Here is a 24,154-nt window from a genome sequence, read left to right as displayed (position 1 = left end):
TTAATTGTTTAAGCAAATATTAGTAAAAGTTTTAAAGAACATTGGAAATGGGTTTCTGAACAAAATTTGAAAGTGAAGTTGTCCTAAATGTTTGTTTCAAGAGAGAGAAAGAAAAAAAGGAAAATTAGGACTACCAAAATTATTGCTTAATTGCTATTTAGCCTGCTCTTGTAAGTCTCCTTATAGCAATTTCCAGCAGGCCCATGGAGAAGGACAGCAATCCTTATTCAGATGTAACTTTGGCTCTTACCAGGTTCCAGGTAAGATCATGCTTAGAGACTATTTCTGTGTTGACCACCTTGTTGCTTTAATTGGAGTAACGTGGCCTTTTGTAGGACTCATTGATCTGAAAGCTGCAATTTTGAGTAAGCCCGGGCAAAGCAAAGTCCCTGTGAGACTGTGGTGTCTAATCTGCCAGCAGAATGCTGGGGCAGAGTTGTTTTGGAGCTCAAAGTGGCAGAGTGCTAGCCTTGAGCTGGAGAGTTGAGAGACAGTGCCCAGGCCCCGAATTCAAGTCCAGCAACCAAAAAAGTGAAATGCCAATGGGATGTTTATCCCTGTGTGCAGAGACACTACTGGGACAAAAGAAATAAAGCATCCAGATGCAGAAAGCCTCTGCTTGGATGGCAGAGATGGTGTCAGATCCCAGAGTCACTCATGCTTGGCCATTCAAAATTAATCAGAGCTGGGAGGTCATGGAACAGTTTGTAAGCATGCCTTACTAATGCCCGTGCCTTTCATAACTGGGCAAGAACTTGTCAATCATCTGTGATAGTGGGTAGTTTAAAGTCCTAACTGAGCGAATTTTGATTTGACACCAGCCACAAATTCAGGAAAGTTTGTGGATCTGAGGCTTGTGTCCCTATTGATCTGTTTAGATCTGGCAACTGAAGCATAGTTAGAGTCACAGGGATTAAGTTCCCCAGACAATCAGGAAAATGCCTTTGCAAATGGGTGCTAAGTAAGCTAAACTATTGTAGCCAAAAAAGGTTTGTGAAGTTGTTAAATGTTGAATATGCTCTCTAGTTTGGAGCAAATCCTGGCAACCCCTTGGTAAAATAGGTTAAGCTTTTTAAGGTCCCTGGTCAAGTACAGAGACAACGCCCCTGAGTCAGCTTGAAGAAGTTATAGAAGATGGATCTTCGCCCATCAACTCCCCTTAAGATGGAAAGTGAGACAGGATAAATTAGAGGTATGGGAAAGAGTGTAACGGATGTGCAAGAGTGGAGACTGCACTTGTGGGGAGTGGCAATGGCTACAGGTTCAAGTCTTCTATACCTGTCTAGAGAATCCTAGCCTCATTTAATCTGGTTACTAAAAGTTGTCACCCTGATATTACTTTGAAATCTCAACCCTATATTGCCCTGAAAACCAATGGGGTGCCAGCCTGCAAAAACAAGTGTGTGCTCAGGAAAAGCAACCAGGGAATCATTGGGAGAATTCACCGAAGTCAGGCCTTAGGTTAAGCTTCTTTAACCAGTTTGCGCAGAAATTTGCAGGCAACCCAGCAGGAGGTGTGACATTCCATTGGAGTTCCTGAGAGATGAGGCTGCTGCCACATATTCTGTCCTGCCTGAATCCACCACCACCCCACAGCCGTTTCCTGAGAGACTGGAACTAAAAACTTGGTGATGGGACATTCTGTGCTAAACTCAAAGTCCCCTAGGTGGTTGCAGCCATTATGGTGACTCTGGATGGGTGAAGGGAATTTTCCATCCAGTACTGAACAGCCTAGATGTGGGAGATGCTTAATGGGTATGAGGACTTTGGGGCTCCCAGAAGAACCGTAATCCCCACCCGAGGGATACGCACCTGCAGTTGAAGATACTGCCTAAATCCTCGCTCCTCACTTATTTTAAGGTTTAGGGAGGAGATGTTGGGAATGTTCTCCCCTTCCCTGAATTCTTAGCTAAGAATGTGCCTGCATAGCTCCTTGCCCTAAGGGCAACATTTTGTAATCAGGTCACTAAGCAACGCATGCCTGCTTGTGTTGATATGCAAACATCCTACCATCAGACCTCCTACCCTGAGTAGTACCCCAACCCCCTCTTGCCTCTCCTGAAGAGGCATATAAACCCCTGTGTGAAAAATAAAATTTGCAGCTTGATCAGAACGCTTGTCTTGCTGCCTTCTTTGTGTCTCCTGTCCCTTTCATTCCTCCCTCTAGGTTCTTGGCCCTAGTTGACGTCCGCTGGATGGGACACAGCACCACTTCTGATTTTCTAGTGGTACTTGTTACAGCATAGGCGAGCCCTGAAGATGTCATGTTAAGTCCGGTAAGACTATCATAAATAGACTATTTTACTTGTAGGCAGTCCCTAGAGGAGTTAAATCCATAGAGACTGAAAACTGGGTGGTGTTCAGGGTGTGGGGGAAGAAGGGTAGACAGATTATTGTTTAGTGGGAGTAGGTTCCATGTGAGATGATGAGAAATCTTGGGAGACAGAAGGGGGTGGTTGGTGCTTGTAGAACTGTGAAAGTGTACACTTGAGAATGATTACAATGGTTAATTTTGCTATTTGCATTTTTACAGTCAAAATGGTTAAAAGATTCAGAAAATGGGGGTCTAGGAAGGTAGCCTAGTGATAGAATGCTTACCTAGCATGCACAATTCTTCAGTATTACATTCTCAGAAAAAGCCAGTAGAGCAGCTGTGGCTCAAATTGTAGAGCACTAGCCTTGAGCAAAAATTGTCCACAGACACTGTTCAAGCCCTGAGTTCAAGTCCCAGGACTGGCAAAAAAAAATTTAAAAAAAGATTCAGAAAGTGGGTATTTTTACATGCATCAGTTTATATAATCAGAAATAAAATCATTCTAATTACAGAGATTTTCCCCAAAGAATCTTGATGCTGTTTATATATTTAAAAACAAACATAGAAATGGAAAACAAGGGCTGGGAATTTGGCCTAGTGGTAGAATGCTTGTCGAACATGCCCAAAGACCCAGATACCAATTCCTTGGTATCACATACATAGAAAAAGCCCAAAGACCCAGATACCAATTCCTTGGTATCACATACATAGAAAAAGCCATGGCTCAAGTGGTAGAGCCCTAACCTTGAGAAAGCCCAAGGACAGTGCTTAGGCCTTGAATTCAAGCCTTAGGACTGGCAAAAAAGAAAAGAAAGAAAGAATGAAATGGAAAACAATATCTAGGTAAGTCCCTCCTTCAACCAAGATTAAGACCTTAGTTTATTTTTTTATTTTTTATGATAGTGGGGTTGAATTGAGAGCCTTGAACTTGCTAGGTAGGTTTTCTCTACCACTTAGCCATGCCACACAGCACTATTTTTTGACTTATTTTTCAGATACAATTTTCTTTTGCTCTGACCAACCTTGTGTTCCTTCTTAATAACCCTGCATAGCCCAGTTTATAGACATGAGCCACCAAGTCCAGCTTGTTTGTTGAGATGGGGTCTTGCTTACAATTTTGCTTTGGCTGGCTTTACAATGCAATCCTCCTAATCTCTGCCTCCTGAGGAACTGGGATTCTAAGTGAGAGCTACTACATTTACTAAATATATAATTTTAAAAATTTCACTGACTAGATCATTGCTTTCTTGCTTTATTTATTTTATTTATGCTAGTATAGGGTTTGAACTCAGAGCCTTGATACTTGCTCAGTTTGCTTACTTAGCTTGCTTTCTTGGCTGGCACTCCACCACTTGTGATATGCCTCCAGTTTCACCTTTTGCCAAACTCCATCTCTCTTGGTTGTTTCTTTCTGGGCTCTTAGCTCCTCTTTGTGAGGAGCTAAGATTATAGGTATGCAATGCTGGCACCCAACTCTATTGTCCTCATTACTGCATAACATTTGCGTTTGCCCTCTTTCTTTCTCTCTTTCGCTCGCTCGCTTTCTTTCTTTCTTTCTTTCTTTCTTTCTTTCTTTCTTTCTTTCTTTCTTTCTTTCTTTCTTTCTTTCTTTCTTTCTTTCTTTCTTTCTTGCCAGTCCTTGGCTTGACCTTAGGGCCTGAGCACTGTCCTTGGGTTTTCTCAAGACTAGTGCTCTACCACTTGAATCACAGCACCACTTCCAGCTTTTTCTATGTACATGGTACCAAGGAATAGAATCCAGGGCTTCATGCATGCTAGGCAAGCACTCTACCACTATGCCATGCTCCCATCCCTTACCCTCCTTATTCTTATGACTTGAAAAGTCAACTGTGAACATTTTATATTTGAGAACTGAAGTGAACTGGCAAAGTCTTCAAATATCTGCCTATTATGAGATTTGCAAATATAAAAGCATTGTGAAAAGCAGTGATCTGCAAACTTTTCCTATAAATATCCAGGTAGTATAACCAGTCTTGGAGAAATGCTTCACTAGGTGACTTTATTATCAGGCAATTTGTCATTGTGCAAACCTCATAGAGGATCTTTTCACATACCTAGATGCTATAGCCTGTTGCTCCCAGCCTGTAGTACAGTATGCTATTTTCTTGAATCTGTAACACAATGGTAAATATTTACATATCCAGTTTTTCTGCTGCATTATAACCTACAGAGCCCACAATCACATATATGACCCATCATTTGCTGAGTTATTTTACATAATATAGGGCTATATTTAGACTTTGTGGCCCACATTAGATCTACTGAGTATTCAGTTTATAAATGTCTTTGCAACGATGTTAAAACCCTGACTTGTGGGGCCTTTCAAAAAAGGACTATGTTGGAGCTGGTGGCTCACTCCTGTAATCCTAGCTACGCAGGAGGCTGAGATCTGAGGATCTCGATTCAAAGCTAATCCAGGCAGGAAAGTCTTTGACATTCTTATTTCCACTAAATTGCCCCAAAAGGTAGAAGTGAAACTGTGGCTCAAGTGGTAGAGAGCTAGCTGTTAGCAAAAGTAGCTTAGGGATAGCACTCAGGCCCTGGCATCAAGCCTTTGGTCTGGCACCAAAAAAGAAAAGTGGGTGGGTTGTAATATTTTTTACAGCTGTGACTTGCTGGCCTGTTAGACCATGAGGCCATTCTCTCATCAATCTATAACTCATAAAATAGATTGGAACATCTGATTAAGGTGTTAGTCTCTAGATAACCAGAAATGTCTGGGACCAAGTTGAATAGGATGAGTAGAATCTGTAACTGTTTCCTGAAACTCTGACAAGGATGATTTAGAAGTGAGTGCCCATGAGAAATAGAGTAGACCCCAAGTGTGTAATGGAGTATATCATTAGCTCCAAGCCCAGAACATACATAAAGCAGATGAGTTGTGTTTTACTCTTAGGGAAAGTTGTGTGTTCCTTGTTATCAGAAAAAAATTTCCAGTCATCCACTACAAATGTCAATTGGTATACTTTGGAAGGACCCAGTTGAATATGACCCCATAATTCCCTCTTCAAAATATTTTTTCCTGAAGCATTTTGGGTAGCAGAAGATCAGTATAAGAATATTCATAGTTTAGCTGGGCGCTGGTGACTCGTGCCTTACTCCTATCTACTCAGGAGTATAGGGCTATATTTAGACTTTGTGGCCCACATTAGATCTACTGAGTATTCAATTTATAAATGTCTTTGCAATGATGTTAAAACCCTGACTTGTGGGGCCATTCAAAAAGGGACTATGTTGGGGCTGGTGGCTCACTCCTGTAATCCTAGCTACCCAGGAGACTGAGATCTGAGGATCTGGATTCAAAGCTAGCCTGGGCACAAAAGCCCATTAATCACCAGAAAACCGGAAGTGATTCTGTGGCTCAAGTGGTACAGTGCTAGCCTTGAGCTGAAAAGCTCAGGGAGAGTGACTAATGCCCAGGCTGAGAGTTCAAGCCCCACAACCAACAACAACAACAAGAAAATATCCACAGCATATAGCCTACTGTCCATAGCAGATTCAGTGAGTGACCTGATCAAATCTCAGCTCTACCACTTATAGCTTTGTGACCTCATGTAAGTTGCTTAGTGGTGGTGGTGGTAATGATTGGGATAATTTAACCCTGTTGTGGGGATTAATATATGTAGAATCTTGGGCACATATTATATGCTATATGTTTTTGCTATTTTCGAAACTCTCATTATTACAGCAGCATTAGTCACAATACTAAAAATCAGAAACTTACCCAAGCTCTAGGAACTCATGCCTGTAATTGTATCTACTCAGGAGGCTGAGAGTTGAGGACTGCATTTCAAAGCCAACCCAGGCAGGAAAGTCTGTGAGACTCTTATCTCTAATAAACTACTCAAAATAGCTGGAATTGACGCTATGGCTCAAGTGGTAGAGCACTAGCCTTGAACAAAAGCAGCTCAGGGACAGTGTACAGGTTCAGAGTTCAAGCTTCAAGACAAAAATTTTAAAAATAAAATCAGAAAGCTACCCATTCCTGCCTCAACTGAGAATTCATAATAATGGTGGAATATTCATACTATGGAATACTGATTAACACAGAAATGAAAAGAATAAACCATTCCTAGATGAGTCAATTACAGGAAAACAGCATGACCCTGTGTTGTAACAGTAATATGCACCATTCTGTTAGAGGTGTTCACATAGGTAAGCAGAACAAAGCAAAAAAATAGGAAAGAAGACTAGACAGGGAGATGGCATTAGGAAGAGCCCATAATCTTTATAAACTTCTTGAAGTTCATAAATTGGGTGGTAAGCTCATGGGTTACCACCCAACTTATAATGTAGAGGACCATTATAAATGGAGAGTGATTATAAATGGAGAGCCATTAGCTTCAGTGAACCAAATGTTTAAGATATTGATTTGGAAATCAACTATGCTGGTTAAAATGCAAGAAACAAGACTAAAAAAAGGAAATAGTTAACGTGATCTATAAAGTACTCATTAAGAAACTACACTGGTTGAATGGAATTTGGTCTATAAAACACTTTGTGTGTGGTGTGGAGTGTTATTGGGGTTTGAACTTATGGCCCCATGATCTTGCTTGGGTTTTTCACTCTCCGCTGTTGCTCTGTCATTTGGGTTATACCTCCAGTCTAGCTTTTTTTTGCTGGTTAATTGGAGATGAGACTTTTGAACTTCAAACTGTATCTTGAGCTCTCCTCTAGATAGGATTCTAGGCACAAGCCATTGACAATTAAAATAGATGTTTTAAATATTTTATTGCCAGGGTGATGTATAGCGAGGTTACAGTTATAGTTATAAGGTAGTGAATATATAAAATCTTTTTTTTTTCCAATCCTGGGCTTGAGCTCAGGGCCTGAGCACTGTCCTTGGACTTTATCAAGGCTAGAACTCTGCCACTTGAGCCTCAGCACCACTTCTGGCTTTTTTTTCTGTGTATGTGGTATCGAGGAATCAAACCCAGGTCTTTGTGTATGTTAGGCAAGGACTTTACCACTAGGCCAAACTCCCAGCCCATAAAATAATCTTTTAAAATGAAAAGTTAGCCATGCTCATTAACATGCTTGTTTTCCTAAATTTAAGCTCATAAATAATCTTATACCTATTAACAATACGTTATAGATACAATTCACATTAAATTTGCACATTCAGCCTCGTGCATTCTTAGGAAAAATGGCAATGTTTCTTACAGATGTAGGAAAAATCTAGTCAAATAGTTAAAAGGTAAAATAGCTTAGTGGGATGGCACATGCCTTTAATCCTAGCTATTCAAGAGGTTGAGATCAGAGGATCAAGGTTCAAAATCATCCTGGGCCCAAAAGGACCTGAGACTCTTATCTCCAGTTAACCTCTAGAAAATAGGAAATTGGGCTTGACTCAAGGGTAGGGAGGTAGCCTTGAGCTGAAGAGCTCAGGGACAGCACCCAGGCCAGAGTTCAAGCCTCATGACCCTGTGGGTAAAATAGCAACAAAGTAAGTGGTTTCTAGAGATAAGAGAAATGAGAAAAACCCAGAAGTGCTATGAAGACATCAAAAGTCAGCCCTCGTGATTGGATAGTTACTTCAGTTTACTCCAAGATTCAAGTAAGCTGGTACATGCTGTTCAGGAGTGGACAAATCTATGGACCGCTTCACTTCCAAAAGCCACAGCATATCTAGCGAGTTTCTTAGGAAGCAGCAAATACACTGCCTTCTGGATGTCCTCCGGGGTGAGAGTACAACGCTTTCTGTAATTCATCAATTGGCGAGCTTCCACAGCAATCATTGCAAAGATTTCATTGATGAGGCTGTTCATGAAGTCCACGGTGCTAGATGCTATGCCCCTGCAGGGAACAACTTCCTTCAGAATCTTGTTTATGTAGAGTGAGTAATTTCTACGGCCCACGCTGGTGCTGGAGTGTGACTTCTTTCTAGAGATTGAGCTTAGATGTCCTCCAAAGAAACTATACTTTCTGTTGCTTGACTTGGCCATATTGATGTTGTTCCCTTTATCAGGTAGGCATGGAGAGAAGGGCCTAAGCATGGACACAAGTACTCATATTTATAATGATGAGTCACAATTGGGCAGCCAGGTCTTCTCTCTGATTGGTGGTTACTTTTCCTATGTTACAATCGCTTGGCAACAGCATTGATTGGTTAAGGGCAAATCTACTCTTGGCCAACCTAAGGTTTTTCTAAAAAGGAGGGAATGTGGTAGAAGATTGAAGCCAACTTCAGGTGGAAAAGAAGGTCTCATATATAACACATGGGCAAGAACAATACTATGGACATTCATGCTTTTCTGGGGAAAAAAATGTTCATTTTCTTTTCTTTTTCCTTTTCCAGTTGTGGGGCTTGAACCTTGGGCCTGGGCACTGTCCCTGAGCTCTTCAGCTCAAGGCTAGCATTCTACCACTTGAGTCACAGTGCCACTTCCTCATTTGTTTTCTTAATTGGATTTACCTTAAGGAAAATGAAAAAGAAATAACTAGAGCAATAACTCAAGAATTTTTGTACTTAAAGCTAATGCTTTCCCGCATTATCATTAAGGTTTTTTGTTGGTTAATTGGAGGTAAGAATCTCATAGACTTCTCTGTACAGGTTGGCTTCAAACCACTATCCTCAGATTTCCAATCTCCTGAGCCTCTGGCACCTGGCTTTTAGAGACATTTTAACTATTCACAATTTGCTTCTATTATTTTTTCAATTTTATTTTATTGTTGTGGTGATATACAGAGGGGTTACAGTTACATTCATCAGGTAGTGGGTACATTACTTCTTGAACATTGTTACCCCTTCCCATGTTTTCCTACTACTTTCCCTTCCCCTACCTCTTCCCTGCTTCTACTATTGTCACCACTAAATGCCTTTCAATGTGAATTGCTGCTGCTGCTTCTTCTCCTTCTTCCTCTTCCTTATCCCCCCTCTTCCTCCCCCCTCCCCTCCTCCTTTTTGCCAATCCTGTGGTTTGAACTCAGGGTCTGGGCACTGTCCCGGGGCTACTTTTTGCTCAAGGTTAGCACTCTACCATTTGAGTCACAGTTCCACTTGCAGCTTTTTCTGTTTATGTGGAACTGAGGAATTGAACCCAGGGCTTCATGCATGCAAGAAAAGCACACTACCACAAAGCCACATTCCCATTTTCAATATGAACTTTTTTATAGATAAGGTGAGCTGAGTAATTTCTCCAATGCTATCTGAAATTCTGCCCCCCTTTTCTTTCCTCTCACCCAAATCTAAGGTGAGACAAGATGTAATCAGAAGGATAACATTGACCTAATTCTGATCTGTGCAGACGACAGACATGGTGTATATATGGGCACACTGGGCTGCTAGTCGTGGCATCGGGAGCCTGCGTCTTCTCACAGGCACACAGAGGCTGGAATGGGTGATCTTTAGTGCTAATTTCGCAGCATGATTACTCATCTTGCTTAATTATAGCATAGCTTCATTTGCTACCATTTAGAAGTAATGATCGGATGGAGAACATGTATTCCCTCCTCCCCACTCGTCCATATTAAAGAGTTTCTACTAGAATAACACTCCCTTGCTGCTTCCTGTGGCAGATGACTTACTTGGTGAGAAGATGAAAGCAAGCAGCCTATTTTTAGGATCCAACTATGGACAGCTTTGTGCTAGAGAATCTGTCATTTATTTGTAAAGAAGCTCATACTGAAAGCCATTTGGTGGTGAGCCCTGAGGTGGCACAATAGGTTATTATGCTTTTTGGGCTTTTTTTTTTTTTTTGGTACGGGTGCCTAGAACTCGGGGCTTGAGCCTCATTCCTCGGCTTTGTACCTCAAGACTGGTGCTCTCCCACTTGAACTACATCTCACGTGTGGCTTTTTGGTAATAAACTGGAGATTAACGTCTCACAGGCTTTCCTGCATGATCTGGCTTCAAGCCATAATTCTCAGATCTCATTTTCCTCAGTAGCTAGAAGTATGAGCCAGACTCTTCGTCCCTCTCTCCCTCCTTCCTTCCTTTCTTTCTAAATATAAAGAAGTCTATTGTTGCCTTGCAGTAAAAGGTTCCCCCACCCCAAATCATTGGTTTTAAAGAAAGCTAACATTTTGATCTCTCTTTTCTGGTTTCTTCAACTTTCTCCATTCTGTGCCTTGGTGGGGAGCAAGAAGAGACTAAAATAAAAGAGAGTTTTAAAGCCCCAAACATAGGCTGTAAGTTAACATACCAATGGAGTAGGAAATTCAGATAATGAGAAATATTTGCTTCTATAAAGTTACTAGATAACTCAGGGTTAACCAAATTTCTTTTTTTCAACAATCATTAGAAAGTTAATGTATGAGTGGCTGGAAGTTTGGCCTAGTAGTAGAGTGCTTGCACGAAGACCTGGGTTCAATTCTTCAGTACCACGTACATAGAAAAAAGCTGGAAGTGGTGTTGTGGCTCAAGTGGTAGGGCTCTAGTTTTGAGAAAACCCAAAGGACAGTGCTCAGGCCCTGAGCTCAAGCCCAGGACTGGCAAAGAAAAATTATGTATGAGTTCACTTACTGATATGCTGGTTTTTCTTTCCATCTCCTTTTCCAAACAGTTTGGAGCAAGGGATGACATGTTTTTTGTTGCCTACCTTCTTTCATTTATTAATCTGCCAGCACAGATGCTTGAACTTTGGCCTTGTGCGCTCAGCTTTCTACTCCTTGAGTCTTGCCTCTAGTCCACTTTCCCCTGCTTAGATGGAATGAGGTCTCATAAACTTTTCTGCTCAGGCTGGCTCCAATCTGTGATCCTCTAGGTCTCAGCTTCCTGAGTAGCCACTAATACCTGCCTGGCCTTTTCTTCTTTGAACTTAATCTTACTGGTTTAGGGGGTTTAAGCCTACAGCTTTGTTGATAGTCCAGTGAAGTAAAAACATTTTAAAATTTAATTTGTTACTTTTAAATTAGCACACATTAGCTTCATTGTAATAATTCCATACGTTCAGGCAGCTCACTCCTCCACTGTATCTCCATACAGCCTCCAGAGCCTCCTGTTTCCAAGGAGTATTTGGTGAGTCATTATACAGTACACACACACACACACACACACACACACACACACACTATATCCTGTGATCCTCTTTACCCCTCAGTATCCCTTCCTCCTCCTCTTCTCCATCCTGTTGAACATTCCCTTACCTACACATCCTTATGGATGCACTTATGGATAACAACCTTCAGGAAATGCCCACTGTCTTACTGATCTGGGCACCCGAGCAAGCCTGATTATTTTGTACCTATTATATGCTGATTATTTTGCATTTATCATGTGTTCTCTTTGAAGACATCTGTCCTCTTCCCTCTTTCCTCTTCCTCACTTCTCCAGACTAAAATCACATGACAAATGGACAGAATTGGCCACCAGTATACTAGAGATTCTGGGTCTCTGAGCTGTTCACAAGTGGTGGACTCTGAGTTCAAAGACAAGGACTGTTGGCTTACATTTGTCTAGATTCTTTGTGCTCCCTGTTTATTTGGTACATGGATTACATGGTAGCCTCCCTTACTATGACTCCATGTTCCTCTTACTTGTTCTCTCAGTGATATTTCAAGATCATGTCATGACAGGAAGTCATCAAGATTATCAGGGATTGTGAGAGGAACATTCAGGAAACTTTTTGTTTTTTTTGCTGCCACTGTATTAGTTTTCTATTGCTGCTACAACAAATTGCCAGACATTTTACAGTCTTAACACCAATTTACGATAATCCTGGCAGTCAGAAGTATGAGTGAACCTGATGAATGTAACTCCAACCCTTCTGTATGTCACCCCAACAATAAAATAAAATTTGAAAAAAAACAGAAGTGTGAGTCCCACTGAGCTAAGATCAAAAGCTGACCTGGCTCTGATCTTCCTGGGGTTCCTAGGAGAGAATGTATCTCTTACCTTTTCTAGTTTCTAGAGACTGTTTGCATTCCTTAGCTTTTCTTTTGTAAAGTCAGGGTAATCCTCCTCATTCTGACACTAACTTACCTGCCTCCTCCTTTGACTCACCAGGACTGTGTGGTTACAATTAGGGCCCCCTCTGATAACCTAGCTAATCTCCATCCATTGTCCTCTACTGCATCACATCTACCAAGACTCTGGCCCTGAGATGAATTCACTGTTCTAGGACATAGACATCTTTGGGGGTTCATTATTCTGCAGCCATCAGGAAGAGAGTGAAATTTTCACGGTAGATCTGGGTCCCCAGTGGTTTAGATATGAGAGATAACTAGGACTGCATTCTAAATGCTTTCTATACATGGATTTTGTATAATTTATTAATCCCCCTCCCCAAAGGAGCATTATATTGGATTTTTAGTTTTTGCATTGTATTCCTATATTGTAGTTCCAAAATTATGCTTAGTAAAAATGTTATCCTTAAAAGGTTGGCAAACAAAAATAAAAGAGAGTTGTCTTTCTTTCCTGTTTTTCTCCTATCCCCCTCTCTATTCTCTCCCTCTTGCTCTCCTTCAGCACTCTTCCAGAGAGGAGGAAGACATAGTTTCTACTTTTACAAAGCTGACAGTTTGAAGGGCATGGCACATTCTTGTGACTTCAGCTATGCAGATTAAGAGGACAGTTGAGATGGACAAAGTTAACACAAAACCCTATCTGAAAAACATAATAAAAGCAAAGGGGGAGGAGTTGTGACTTCACTGGTAAAGTGTATAGCAAGTGTGAGACCTGGAGTTGAATCACTTATAGGGATGTGGAGATAGCTCACTGCTCAGCTTATTGCAATTGCTTTAATGTAACAGAATAAAATCACAATTGGTCTTCCTGTCTCAGGCCCTCGAGTCCCATAATCAGAAAGCATGTCACCCCTTCCCATCATCTTCCTTGTTCTAGCCTTCTCTTTTGTCTCTGAAAGTTTCTCCTGTATTTGACAAAGGGGAGATCTAAAAGACCTGAGAGGGATGGGGGGAAGGAAATGGGGACAAAAACATGAGAAAGGGTAGCAATGTTTGTGAGGTAATGCACATTCTATCTGGTGAATATAATGTAACCTTTCTATTAATTACAATAAAAATATATTTAAAAAAAGAGACCTGAGAAGGATAGAACCAGGCCTGGGCCCTGTTAGCTATTTTATGTTTTCAGGGTTCAGGGGGAATAAAGCAAACAAAGTTTCCACATTCTCCATTTCTGATTGGCTAACAATGTTCTGGGTTAGGTACTTGCTTTCCTTATTTTTTTCGTGGGTGGGCCTCAGTGCTGTCCCTGAGCTATTTTGCTCAAGGCTAGTGCTATACCACTTAGAGGTACTGTGCCATTTCCAGTTTTCTGGTGGTTAATTGGAGATGAATCTTACAGACTTTCTTGCCCAGACTGGCTTGGAATGTCAATCCTCAGATCTCAGCCTCCTGATTAGCGAGGATTGCAGGTGTGAGCCACCACCGCCCTGTTTAGGTTAATCTTTTTTGACTTGTCTTATTTTGCTGAATCCCAAAACCAGGTTCTCCTAACCTTATTCATATAGAGTCTTCTTTCTCCCATCTGGAGTCACCCATGTTCTGCTTTGTCTAATCTGAAAGCTGGGTCATTGTTCTTAGGTGACCTGAGTGGGATAGAAATTGGATTAGCTTTTCCCAGAGCAATAATAATAGAACATAATAAAGGCATTAGCTCTGACAGGAGGTTGTCAGACCCCGGTGAGGATCTGGATGACCGGATGTTCGTTAGCACAACACAGAAAAGGTATTAGGATAGCAGAGGAGAAGAAAATTTAATTTTGTTTTGAGTTCTGGTTCACGTTATATAGGAAAACAGCAATTAACTACAAAGCGATTAAAGCTCTCCTGAATCCATAAAGTTATTGTAAATGGATGTAAAATATAACGTAAAATGAATTTTTTTCTTTCTGTAGTCAGCACAATGGATTGGAATAAAAGGCACCCAAAGTCACATAGAAGTTGGGAAGCTGCAAAGCCATGAGGCCAGTCAGCCTTCTTTAGCCACTGTACCACTGCCTCCCAAAAGGAGGCTCTGCCAGGTAGAGGAAGAGGAATATGCCATCATGGAGGTCTGGGATCAGCTGGATTCAAGAATTCAGGGCAGAAGAGTGGAGGTCAGCATGTGACCCTGACCAATGGGAGATAATGGGAGTGGGAAGCAGAAATCATTTTTTCAAGGGAATTTGTAAGAATTGTTAATTGGCTCACGGATGGTGGGGAGAACTCAGAACAGTACAGTGGGAGCAATGGGCACGATGTCTTTTCCTTCTCTCTTTTTAAAATTTTACCTTTCTAGTAATAGAATTTGAACTTGGCTTCCTTGCTCAGCTGGTACTGTGCCACTTGCCTTCTTGCATCTTGCTGGTTATTTTAGAGAAGGAATTGTGTGGACTTTTCTGCCGGGATTGGCTTTGAACTGTGACCTTCTAGATCTTAAACTCCTGAGTAGTTAGGATTACAAGTGTCAGCCACTGGTGCCTAGTTGGACACATGATTTTTTTATTATTAAGGATTTTAAGCCACCTCAGGAATATATTTTCTCATTTTACATTCAATAGATCCCCAAGGCTGGGACATAGGTAGAGGAAAACATTTCTTTCCTCTACAAGAATAGACTTAAAATTATTGGGCTGAGAGTTTGGCCTAATGGTAGAGTACTTGCCTAGCATGTGCAAAGACCCGGGTTCAATTCCTCAGTACCACATAGAAAAAAAAATCCGGAAGTGGTGCTGAGGCTCAAGTGGTAGAGCTCTAGCCTTGAGAAAGTCCAAGGACAGTGCTCAGGCCCTGAGCTCAAGCCCAGGACTGGAAAAAAAAAAATTATCACAACTTTACACTCTAGCCAAGGCAGAGGAAATTCAAACCTTTATAAATCCCTTTAAAAAAAAGCAAAGAATGACTGATTCTAAATTGGAAGAAAAGGATTTAAGGAAATGAGACTACATTCATAATCTGAATTAGGGTTTAAAACCCTTCTCATCTCCAGCCATCCTGTGACAGTGTGCCTTTAAACCGGAAACCATTCTCCACAAAGACAGATACATGAAGTGTCTCAAAGTTAGAGACTGATAAACAGAAGACAGTTATATCCATCATATCACAGCTGAACTTGACACCAGAGCCTTAAAAAGAGCACTTGGCAGTGCATATGACTATTTCTTATTCTGAGTGATAAAGTCCTGTCTGGTCACACTCAAATACTCAGTGTTCCTGAATTTAATAAAATCAAAATATTGAGTCCAGATATAAAATACTCAAACCTCATAGGAGCTCAGTCTGAACATACTGACACTGAGGCCAGCTGAATGCTGAGTTTTAGGACCGGTTTCCTCCTCCCCCTCCTCCCCCTCTTCCCCCTCCTCCCCCTCCTCCCCTTTTCATCCTACCTCTTCCCCTTCCTCTTTCTCCTCTCCCTTTCCCCCCTCTTCCTCCCTCCTATACCCTGTGGAAATGGACTATAAGTCTTATTTATTTCCCCAATGAGGTCCCATCTGCTTTCTGCTTTATGTTGTCTCTTCTTTCTCTTCCCTCTCCACTCCTCTTCTTTCTCCCACTCTTTCTCCTCCTCCTATTCCTCCTCCTCTTCCTTCTCCCTCTCTTCCCCTCCCCTCCCCTTTCCCATCTCTTCCTTTCCCACCCTTCTCCCTCCTATACCCTGGAAGGTGGATTAGAAGTCTTATTGAGTTCCTCAGTGAATTCCAGTCTGCTTTGTTCAGTGTCCTAATGTACTGTTTGCCCACCAGAGAGATTTAGAGGGGTATCTCTTAAATGGGTCATGGAGTACTATAAACAAGATTCTCTGGCTGTATAGATGAGATAAGTTGTACCTGAGGATTCTGAATCCTGTTGTTCTCTAAATGTTCGTGTGTGTGTGTGTGTGTGTGTGTGTGTGTGTGTGTGTGTGTATACACATGTGCACATGCCCAATACTGGGCCTTGAACTGAGAGTCTTTCATTCTTGCTTGGCTTTTTCATTAGGACTAGGCTTTTTCACTGAGTTAGGACTCTACCACTAGAGCCCCACCTCCATTTCTAGCTTTTTTGTGTGTGATTAATTGTAGATAAGAGTTATACTTTTCTGGTTGCTCTGCCTTCAGATCATGATCCTTAGATTTCAGCCTTATGAGTAATAAATATTATAGACTTGATCAGCCACTGGCACCTGGGTATTTCTTGGCTTTTTATCTTCACTATCCTCACAATTCTTGAAGAAGTTAAGGTCACAGGGCACAAGTAATTTTATAAATAGTATTTCCTTCATTTCCAATAATACGTTGGTGTTAGCAGATCTGTCCCACTGGTTTACAAGTAAAATTTCATTTGAAGAAATTAAGGTTTGTGCTTCAAAGATGCACACCTAAGTGGTAGGATAAGGTTGAACCTACAAGGAGATCTCTGTGTCTTTCTCTGTTTCAGCTTATAAACAATATATGTTTATTTCTCACAGTTTTGAAGGCTAGAAAGTCTAAGATCAAGAGGTTGGCAGATCTGCAACAAAGTCTCTGCACTGCATTATGTGCCAGAATCAAGGTACATATATGCCTCTATTTTTACTAGATGAGGTGGTTTTCAGTAAACTGGCTAGTGGTACTGCTTAGTCTCTTTCTGGGCTCTTCAGGTACTTGATTCTTATAAGAACTTGTGATACGTACAATAATATGTAGCTGTCTCATGGATATTAGTTAGTTGGCTGTCTTTTCTGTTTCAGTTTCTTCCTAATGGTCATGAACCTGACACTGGGACCTGAAAAATCTATGCCCTGGGGATGAGGGAGGAGGGTGGGCATAGAGCCACAGTGCTCTGAAAGATTTCTATCAACTTCCTTCACTGGTGGGGGCTTGTATCAAGGGAAATGTGGTACTGCCCCCTCTTTCTTGCCCCAAACCTTAATATTATGGACTATACCAACCCCTAAATAGGAAAGATTTAAATTTGTGGCTTTCAGCTCAGGTAGAAGAATTATTTTTAGGACTTTAGGATTAGAGAAAGGTTTTAGTAGAGATTGAATACCAACTATAACGGAAAAAATGGACTTACTCGCCTATATCAGACTTAAGACAAATATATGAAAAAAAGACATCACAAACAAAATTAAATGCCAAACCTGATCCAGGAAGAAAATATTTGTATAGGATATAACTTATCTAGACTAAGTATTTACAATATATAAAGTACTCTTGCTAAGCCATTAAAAAATAATATCCCTTTGGAAAACCTGCTGGCAAATTGTATGATTAGGCAATTCACAGAAGACAAAACTTTCCAAAGCTAAGAAACACAAAAGATGCTTAATTTCAACAGTAGTGAGGGGAAGTGCAAATTAAAACTATAGAAATTGCTGAGCCAGCATAGTATGACGCTAAATGAAAGGACCTCTAGGATATAGAACTAAAAGCCATATAATGAGTGATTGTTGTTCTTAATGTACTATGTTATCTCTCATCTCTTTTGCTGTCCCTTGGTTATCTCATATTGTTACAATATCTCACTTTGTTATCTGATATATTGGATATATTTGTATTTGGTTATTTGAAATTGGATAGGGAAGGGAGGAAAAACAGATGAGGGGTGGGGGTGGGGGGGAGGGAAATGGGGACCAAGACATGTGAAAGGATATCAATGTATATGAAGTAATGCACCTTTTATCTGGTGAATATAATGTAACCCTTCTTTTAATTACAATAAAAAACATTAAAAAAAAAAAAGAAATTGCTGAGCCGGGTGCCTGATGCTCAAGTCTATAAACCTAGTTAATTAGGAAACGGGGATCTGAGGACTGAGGACCAAAAGCAACCTGGGCTGGTGAGTCTGTGAGATAAGAGAATCTTGTTTCCAAGGAACTACCAAAAGCAAAAAAGAAAGAAGAAAGGAAGGAAAGAAGGAAGAGTGAAGAAGAGTGAAAGAAAGAAAAGAAAGCCAACAAGTAAAGCTATGGCATAAGTAGCAGAGTGCTTGCTTTGAGCAAAAGAGGCTCAGGGACAATTAATAGGCCTTGAGTTCAAACTCCAGGACCTGCAAAACAAAACAAAACAAAAACTACAGAAATTGCTTTGTATGTGTTATCTATATAACATTTATTACTTCCATTCTTTCCATCCAAGAATGTAAGGAAATTAGTAATACAATAATAATTTTTACTTTTTTATTGCAGAGTGAATATTAACTGTTTAGCTTTTCAGTGAAGCCAGTTTGATACAGAAGACAATGGAAATGATTGTTTTTCAAGTAGAGAAATGGCTGAACCAACTAGTTTTCTCAATATGGCACAAAAATCCAAAGAAGAGATTCTAGTAAATGAACTGGGACATAAAACTAAAGTATCTTTAAGTGAAGAAGAAAGGAATACTGTGAAACACATATAGTATGCTATGAAAAACTGGAACATAAAACTATATTGTTTATAGGTTGAGATACTTACAGTATATAAATATAGAAAGCATATAAGAATGAGTCTGGCTACCTAATAGTAGTTATCTCTAGAGACAGTGGGAGAAAGGGAGGGAAATGAAACTTGTAAACAGTAGAAATGATCTAAGGGAAGAAAAGATTTTTTTTTTAATGGAGGGTGGGGGTGGTTGAGGGGCCTGAAATCACAGCCTAGGTACTGTCCAGGAGCTCTTCTGCTCAAGGCTAGAGCTCTACCGCTTTGAGCCATAACTCCACTTCTGGTTTTCTGATGAATAATTGGAGATAATAGTCTATTATAGACTTTTCTGCCTGGGCTGGCTCTGAACTTTGATCCTTAGATCTCAGCCTCCTGAGTAGCTCGAGGCTACTCAGTGGTTATAGGCTTGAGCCACTGGTGTCTGGCTAAAAATCTTTTAAATGATAGGAAACAAGAACTCCTGGGGTTCTCAGTAGTTGCATAATATTTTGAAATTATTCCCCTTTGCCTTTTTCCCTTCCCCCTTTCCTTTACCTTCCTACATCATTCCATAGTTAGAATCCTGTTTTACGTGTGTGTATAAATTAATGTATATTATTACATATATACATTTGTATAGAGGTATAAATACATATGTTTATGCCTATGAATATGACTTTATTTTAGATCTGGTATATTTGAATATTAATGTTTTTTATGGACTTAGTTAAAGTACTTTTTTCCTTGACTGACTATAATTTCTTACCTCTGATGGAAATATTTCACAGCACACCTCCTTAAGTTTGACTACAATATAATGAAATCAGGGTGAATTTTTAGAGAAAAGATGTCATATGATTGAAGATAGTCATATTTAGTAATGTTTAATGACTCAAATGTTAATCTCTTTTAAAAAACACTCTTACAGACACATTCAGAAAAAATGTTTTGCCACTATCTGGGCATCCCTTACCCTAATTACATTGACACATCAAACTATCACAACCAGGCACCCATGGCTCATGCCTGTAATCCAAGCTACTCAGGAGGGTGAGATCTGAAGATCAAAGGTTGAAGCCAGTCCAGGAAGGAAAGTCTGTGATAATTTCCTTTGCCAGTTAGTTTCCATAAAACTAGAAGTGGAGCTGTGGCTCAAGGTGGTAGATCACCAGCCTTCAGTGCCCAGGCCCTGAGTTCAAGACCAAGGACTGGTACACATACAAAAAAATAACTAGCATATAGATGAAAGTTAAGGATTCTCACAGCCTACTTTCTGTGGGGAAAGGTAGAGAAGCATTCATTTTCCTTTGAAATTGTTGAGGTTTCAATGACCCTTGTTATTATTCTTGCATTGGTTTTCTTGAATCTTACAAATGAACATTACTCAGGGCTTAGCTGTCAATCACTCTCTGTGCTGACCAGGGATTAAAAGAGAACTGTCAGAATTTTTCCCTTGAGCCATGGAAAACATGGGTAAGGAGAACTTGGGATTCTGGTCAGGGAGTTGAGGATGAATTTAGGAAGCAGATTCAGGGCAGATAAACTCAGTAAATACCAAAGCCGTCTAAGAAAATCTCTATATTATACAGTAATGAAGAAGAAATTGGACTGAGAGAACTTAATACAGAAACATTGTGGTATGAAAACAAATCAACCGTGAGAGCTCAAATCTCTAGGTTTGCCCATAAGCCACCACTGAGATAGTGGTTATCTTCGTTATTCCTTAATATTTTCAGAAATGGGGTTTCCACATTTTCTCAAAGCACTTACACCCAGGATATTTTCTAATGTCTATCTTAAGTCCCTCCTATTGAAAGTTAAGCTCACTCTTTCTCAGAGAATAGCTATCTGCTGTTTCTTTCCAAATCACAAACGACAGGAAAACGTTTCATCTGAATGTGTGCTCTTCTATTACCATTCCATTCCCAATTCTACTATTCATAGCACTTCTCATCACAGAGTCAGTCGTTTTTCTTCCTTCTCCTGTTTTGTTCTACTCCCATATTATGGCACTATAACCTCCTGCATCTCCTTTCAACTATATAAATGTAAATTATTTTGCACAGTTCAAATTTCTAAGATTGCATCTTCTCCTGTTTTGATAATTTATTCATTTTGTCCTCAAATTTCCCTTTACCTACAAATTCCAGTTTTTAATTTTCTTTCAAGTCAAAAATCTTTTTATCTAGATTTAATTTCCCTTTCAGGAAATTAGTACTGTTCCTTTTTATGCAAGTCTTAGAGTACATTTAGGCGCTCTCTCTTTCTCTTTCTCTCTCTCTCTCTTTCTCTGTCTGTCTCTGTCTCTCTCTACCTCTGTCTCTCTCTCTCTCTGTGTCTCTTTTTATCTTCTGTCTTCTCTTCCCTCCCTATCTTCTCTGTGTCTTTCTCCTCTTCCCTGTCCCCGACTCTCAATATCTTCAATGTGAGGCAAGAAAATTTCTGCTTAATGGAATTCTGTAGAGATGGATTGAGAATGGCATAAAAATGCTGTCCTCCACAGGAGGACATATTCAGGTATTTGGGATGCAACTTCTATGGAGGGCTCAGATTATTTCTGGTCCCTTTAGAGCAGGAAAAATGAGTCACCATCACCTTTCATTAGTATGCATTTGGGCAAAGTAAAGGACACAGTGGTTTAAATTGCAACTTGGAGGATAGAATCACACTATTCAGCATGTGGAAATGGGGTGAAAAAAATATAGCTCAACTGCTCCAAGTCCTTTTCTGGACTCAACTTCCTAGAATCCAGATCATAAGGGTGTATCTTTCAGGAGGAAGCAGAGAAAAAGTAAATATACCTAGGGCCTCAGAAGCTATATAATGATCTGGAGGCAGGTAGTCAGGAAACAGGAAGTAAATACAGCAAGACAGTGGGGAAAAAAGATATTTACTCTTATCTTCTTGACAGTGCAGCTCAGGACCTAAGAGCTTTTGCACAGGGTAGCCTTAACAGTGATCATATAGAACTTTCTAGTCATATATTGGTAGACTCTAAGCAGTTCCCAATGAGTTTTTCTCAGGCCCAAGAACTATGTGAGGGCTTGGAGTTTTGCTTAGTGGTTAGAGTGCTTGCCTAGCATGCACAATGACTGGGGTTTGATTCATTGGTACATAAAAAAAGCCGGAAATGGTGCTGTGGCTCAAGTGGTAGAGAGCTAGCCTTGAGAAAGCCCAAGAACAGTGCTTGGGCCCAGAGTTCAGTCCCCAGAATTGACAAAAAAGGAAGAACTCTGTGAGGCAGAGTGGGTGTGAGTGAAAGAAGCTGGCATCAGGGCATTCACGTCTCAGAACTCGCTGTGAATGATCATCTCTGTGGCCATGTGGGTGTGTGGGAAGGCCATCTGCTAACACCACGAAGGTACTAAAGGTTGTTATCACTCAAAGGCATTGGAAAAATGCAGCAACGGAGGTCCACACATCTAAAATAAATTGCCCAAAGTTAACTATTCCATTTTAATCTTATTCCACTTCCCAGATACTAAGTAACAATCCCAAACCAGTATTTTTTCATCTATATTCATCAGCTCTTATAATAACTACTAATAGTAGTATAAGCATTTACTACCTATTATTTGAAACTTGCAGTAATCCCATTTCTAACAAAATGATCTCTCTTTAACAGGTTTTAAAAAAAGGAAGTCCCGAGAGGCCTAGTAATTTGCCCAAGGTAACAGACTAGCAAGTGGCTGATCTAAGATCATAACTAAAATACTTATAGCTGGGGCCGGGAGTTTGGCCTAGTGGTTAAAGTGCTTGCCTAGCATGCATGAAGACCCGGGTTCGATTCCTCGGCACCACATACATAGAAAAAAGCCGGAAGTGGTGCTGAGGCTCAAGTGGTAGAGCTCTAGCCTTGAGAAAGTCCAAGGACAGTGCTCAGGCCCTGAGCTCAAGCCCAGGACTGGCAAAAAAAAAAAAATACTTATAGCTCTGAAATTGCATATTTTCATTAGAACAAATTCAGGGACTAATTTAGACAACCCAGTACTGATCTCTTTTGCACATAGCATTTACTTATCCAGTGAATGACCCCAATAGGCTGTTTTAATACTTGGCCTTTGCCAAGAGAAACCAGGGTTCTGTCCCTGGTTCCTCTGGTTGCTACATCTCTGACCCTGTTAGTGTGTTGTAGCACTCACTCCAGTGCTCAGAGGAAACTACTTCTTTGAGCTCTGAGAAGCATGGCTTGGTGCATAAGTTTCTTACAAAGATGCCAGCAATAAAATGTCCTTCCTTCCTTCCTTCCTCCCTCCCTCCCTCCCTTCCTCCCTCCCTCCCTCCCTTCCTTCCTTCCTTCCTCCCTTCCTCCCTTCCTTCCTTCCTCCCTCCCTCCCTCCCTCCCTCCCTCCCTCCCTCCCTCCCTCCCTCCCTCCCTCCCTTCCTCTATTTCTTTTTGTGCCAGTACTGGGGTTTGAACTCAAGGTCTGGTACTGTTCCTTAGCTTTTGAGCTCAAGGCTAGTGCTCTACTACTTGAGCCTCACCTCCACTACTGGCTTAATTGGAAATAAGAATCTCTTGGTGATTCCTGCCTAGGCTGGCTTCAGACTATGATCTTCATAACTGAGTTTTCTGAGTAGATAGCTTTTTATTTTCTTATATATTTCTCTTCCTAAGAACAAGCATAAATCCAGACAGGTGGAAGGGCTCCACTAGCAGGACCTTGGCTCTTTCAAGATTAATATTCTCTTTTTTTAATTAAATATTTTTATTGTAGGGATAATTACAGTTACATTCATCAGGTAGTAGGTGCATTACTTCTCACACATTGATACCCTTTCTCATGTTTTTGTCCCCATTTCCCTTCCCCCCCACAATCATCTTGTTTTCCCCTACTTCCCTTTCCTATTTCAAATAAACAAATAAACGTATATATAATATGCCAGGTAACAAAGTCAGATATAGTAACAATATGAAATTAACCAAAGGGCAACAAAAGAGAAATAACATAGTACATTAAGAACAACAAGCACACAAGATAAAGCTCTTGTTTCCATATCCCAGAGATCCTTTCATTTAGTCTCATCCCATATGACCTTATGTACCTATATTTTGAGCTATTGTGATCCTCTGCTAGGAGAGTCCTGGATATGTACTAATTATTACAAATGAGGGAAACCATGGAGCCTATGTTCGTTTGGGTATGGTTGACTTCACTTAATACGATTTTGTCCCAGTCTTTTCATTTCCTTATGAATGGGGCAATGTCATTTTTTCTGTTGGCAGTATAGAATTCCATTGTGTATAAGCACCACATCTTCTTGATCCCTGTATCTGGGTTGGTTCCATATCTTTGCTATGGTAAACAATACTGCAATGAATATTGTTGTGCTAGTAGCTTTAGTATGTCCTTGTTTTTGGACATTTGTAAATGCTAAGGAGTGGAATTGCTGGGTCATAGAGGAGCTCTATGTTTAGTCTTTTAAGGAATCACCATACTGCTTTCAGAGCCATTGAAAGAGTTTACATTTCTACCAACAGTATAGTAGTAATCCCTCCTGGCCACATACCCACCAGCATCTGTTGTTATTAGATTTCTTGATCATGGCCATTCTAACTGGAATGA

At 40.5% G+C, this 24,154-nt stretch overlaps 1 protein-coding gene across 1 annotated transcript; it reads right to left on the bottom strand.

The window, feature by feature from the left end:
* Nucleotides 1–7,858: 7,858 nt before the first annotated feature.
* LOC150064381 (histone H2B subacrosomal variant-like) lies at nt 7,859–8,342 on the bottom strand. Its single transcript, XM_090331127.1, has one exon. The coding sequence runs from the start codon at nt 8,329–8,331 to the stop codon at nt 7,912–7,914; it is 420 nt and encodes a 139-aa protein (XP_090187253.1). The 5' UTR covers nt 8,332–8,342; the 3' UTR covers nt 7,859–7,911.
* Nucleotides 8,343–24,154: the final 15,812 nt, after the last annotated feature.

Source organism: Megascapheus bottae, chromosome 4 (genome assembly GCF_031878675.1).
Source record: "Megascapheus bottae isolate mThoBot1 chromosome 4, mThoBot2.hap1, whole genome shotgun sequence".
Classification (NCBI taxonomy): Eukaryota; Metazoa; Chordata; class Mammalia; order Rodentia; family Geomyidae; genus Megascapheus; species Megascapheus bottae.
This window is presented reverse-complemented; position numbering and strand designations above follow the sequence as displayed.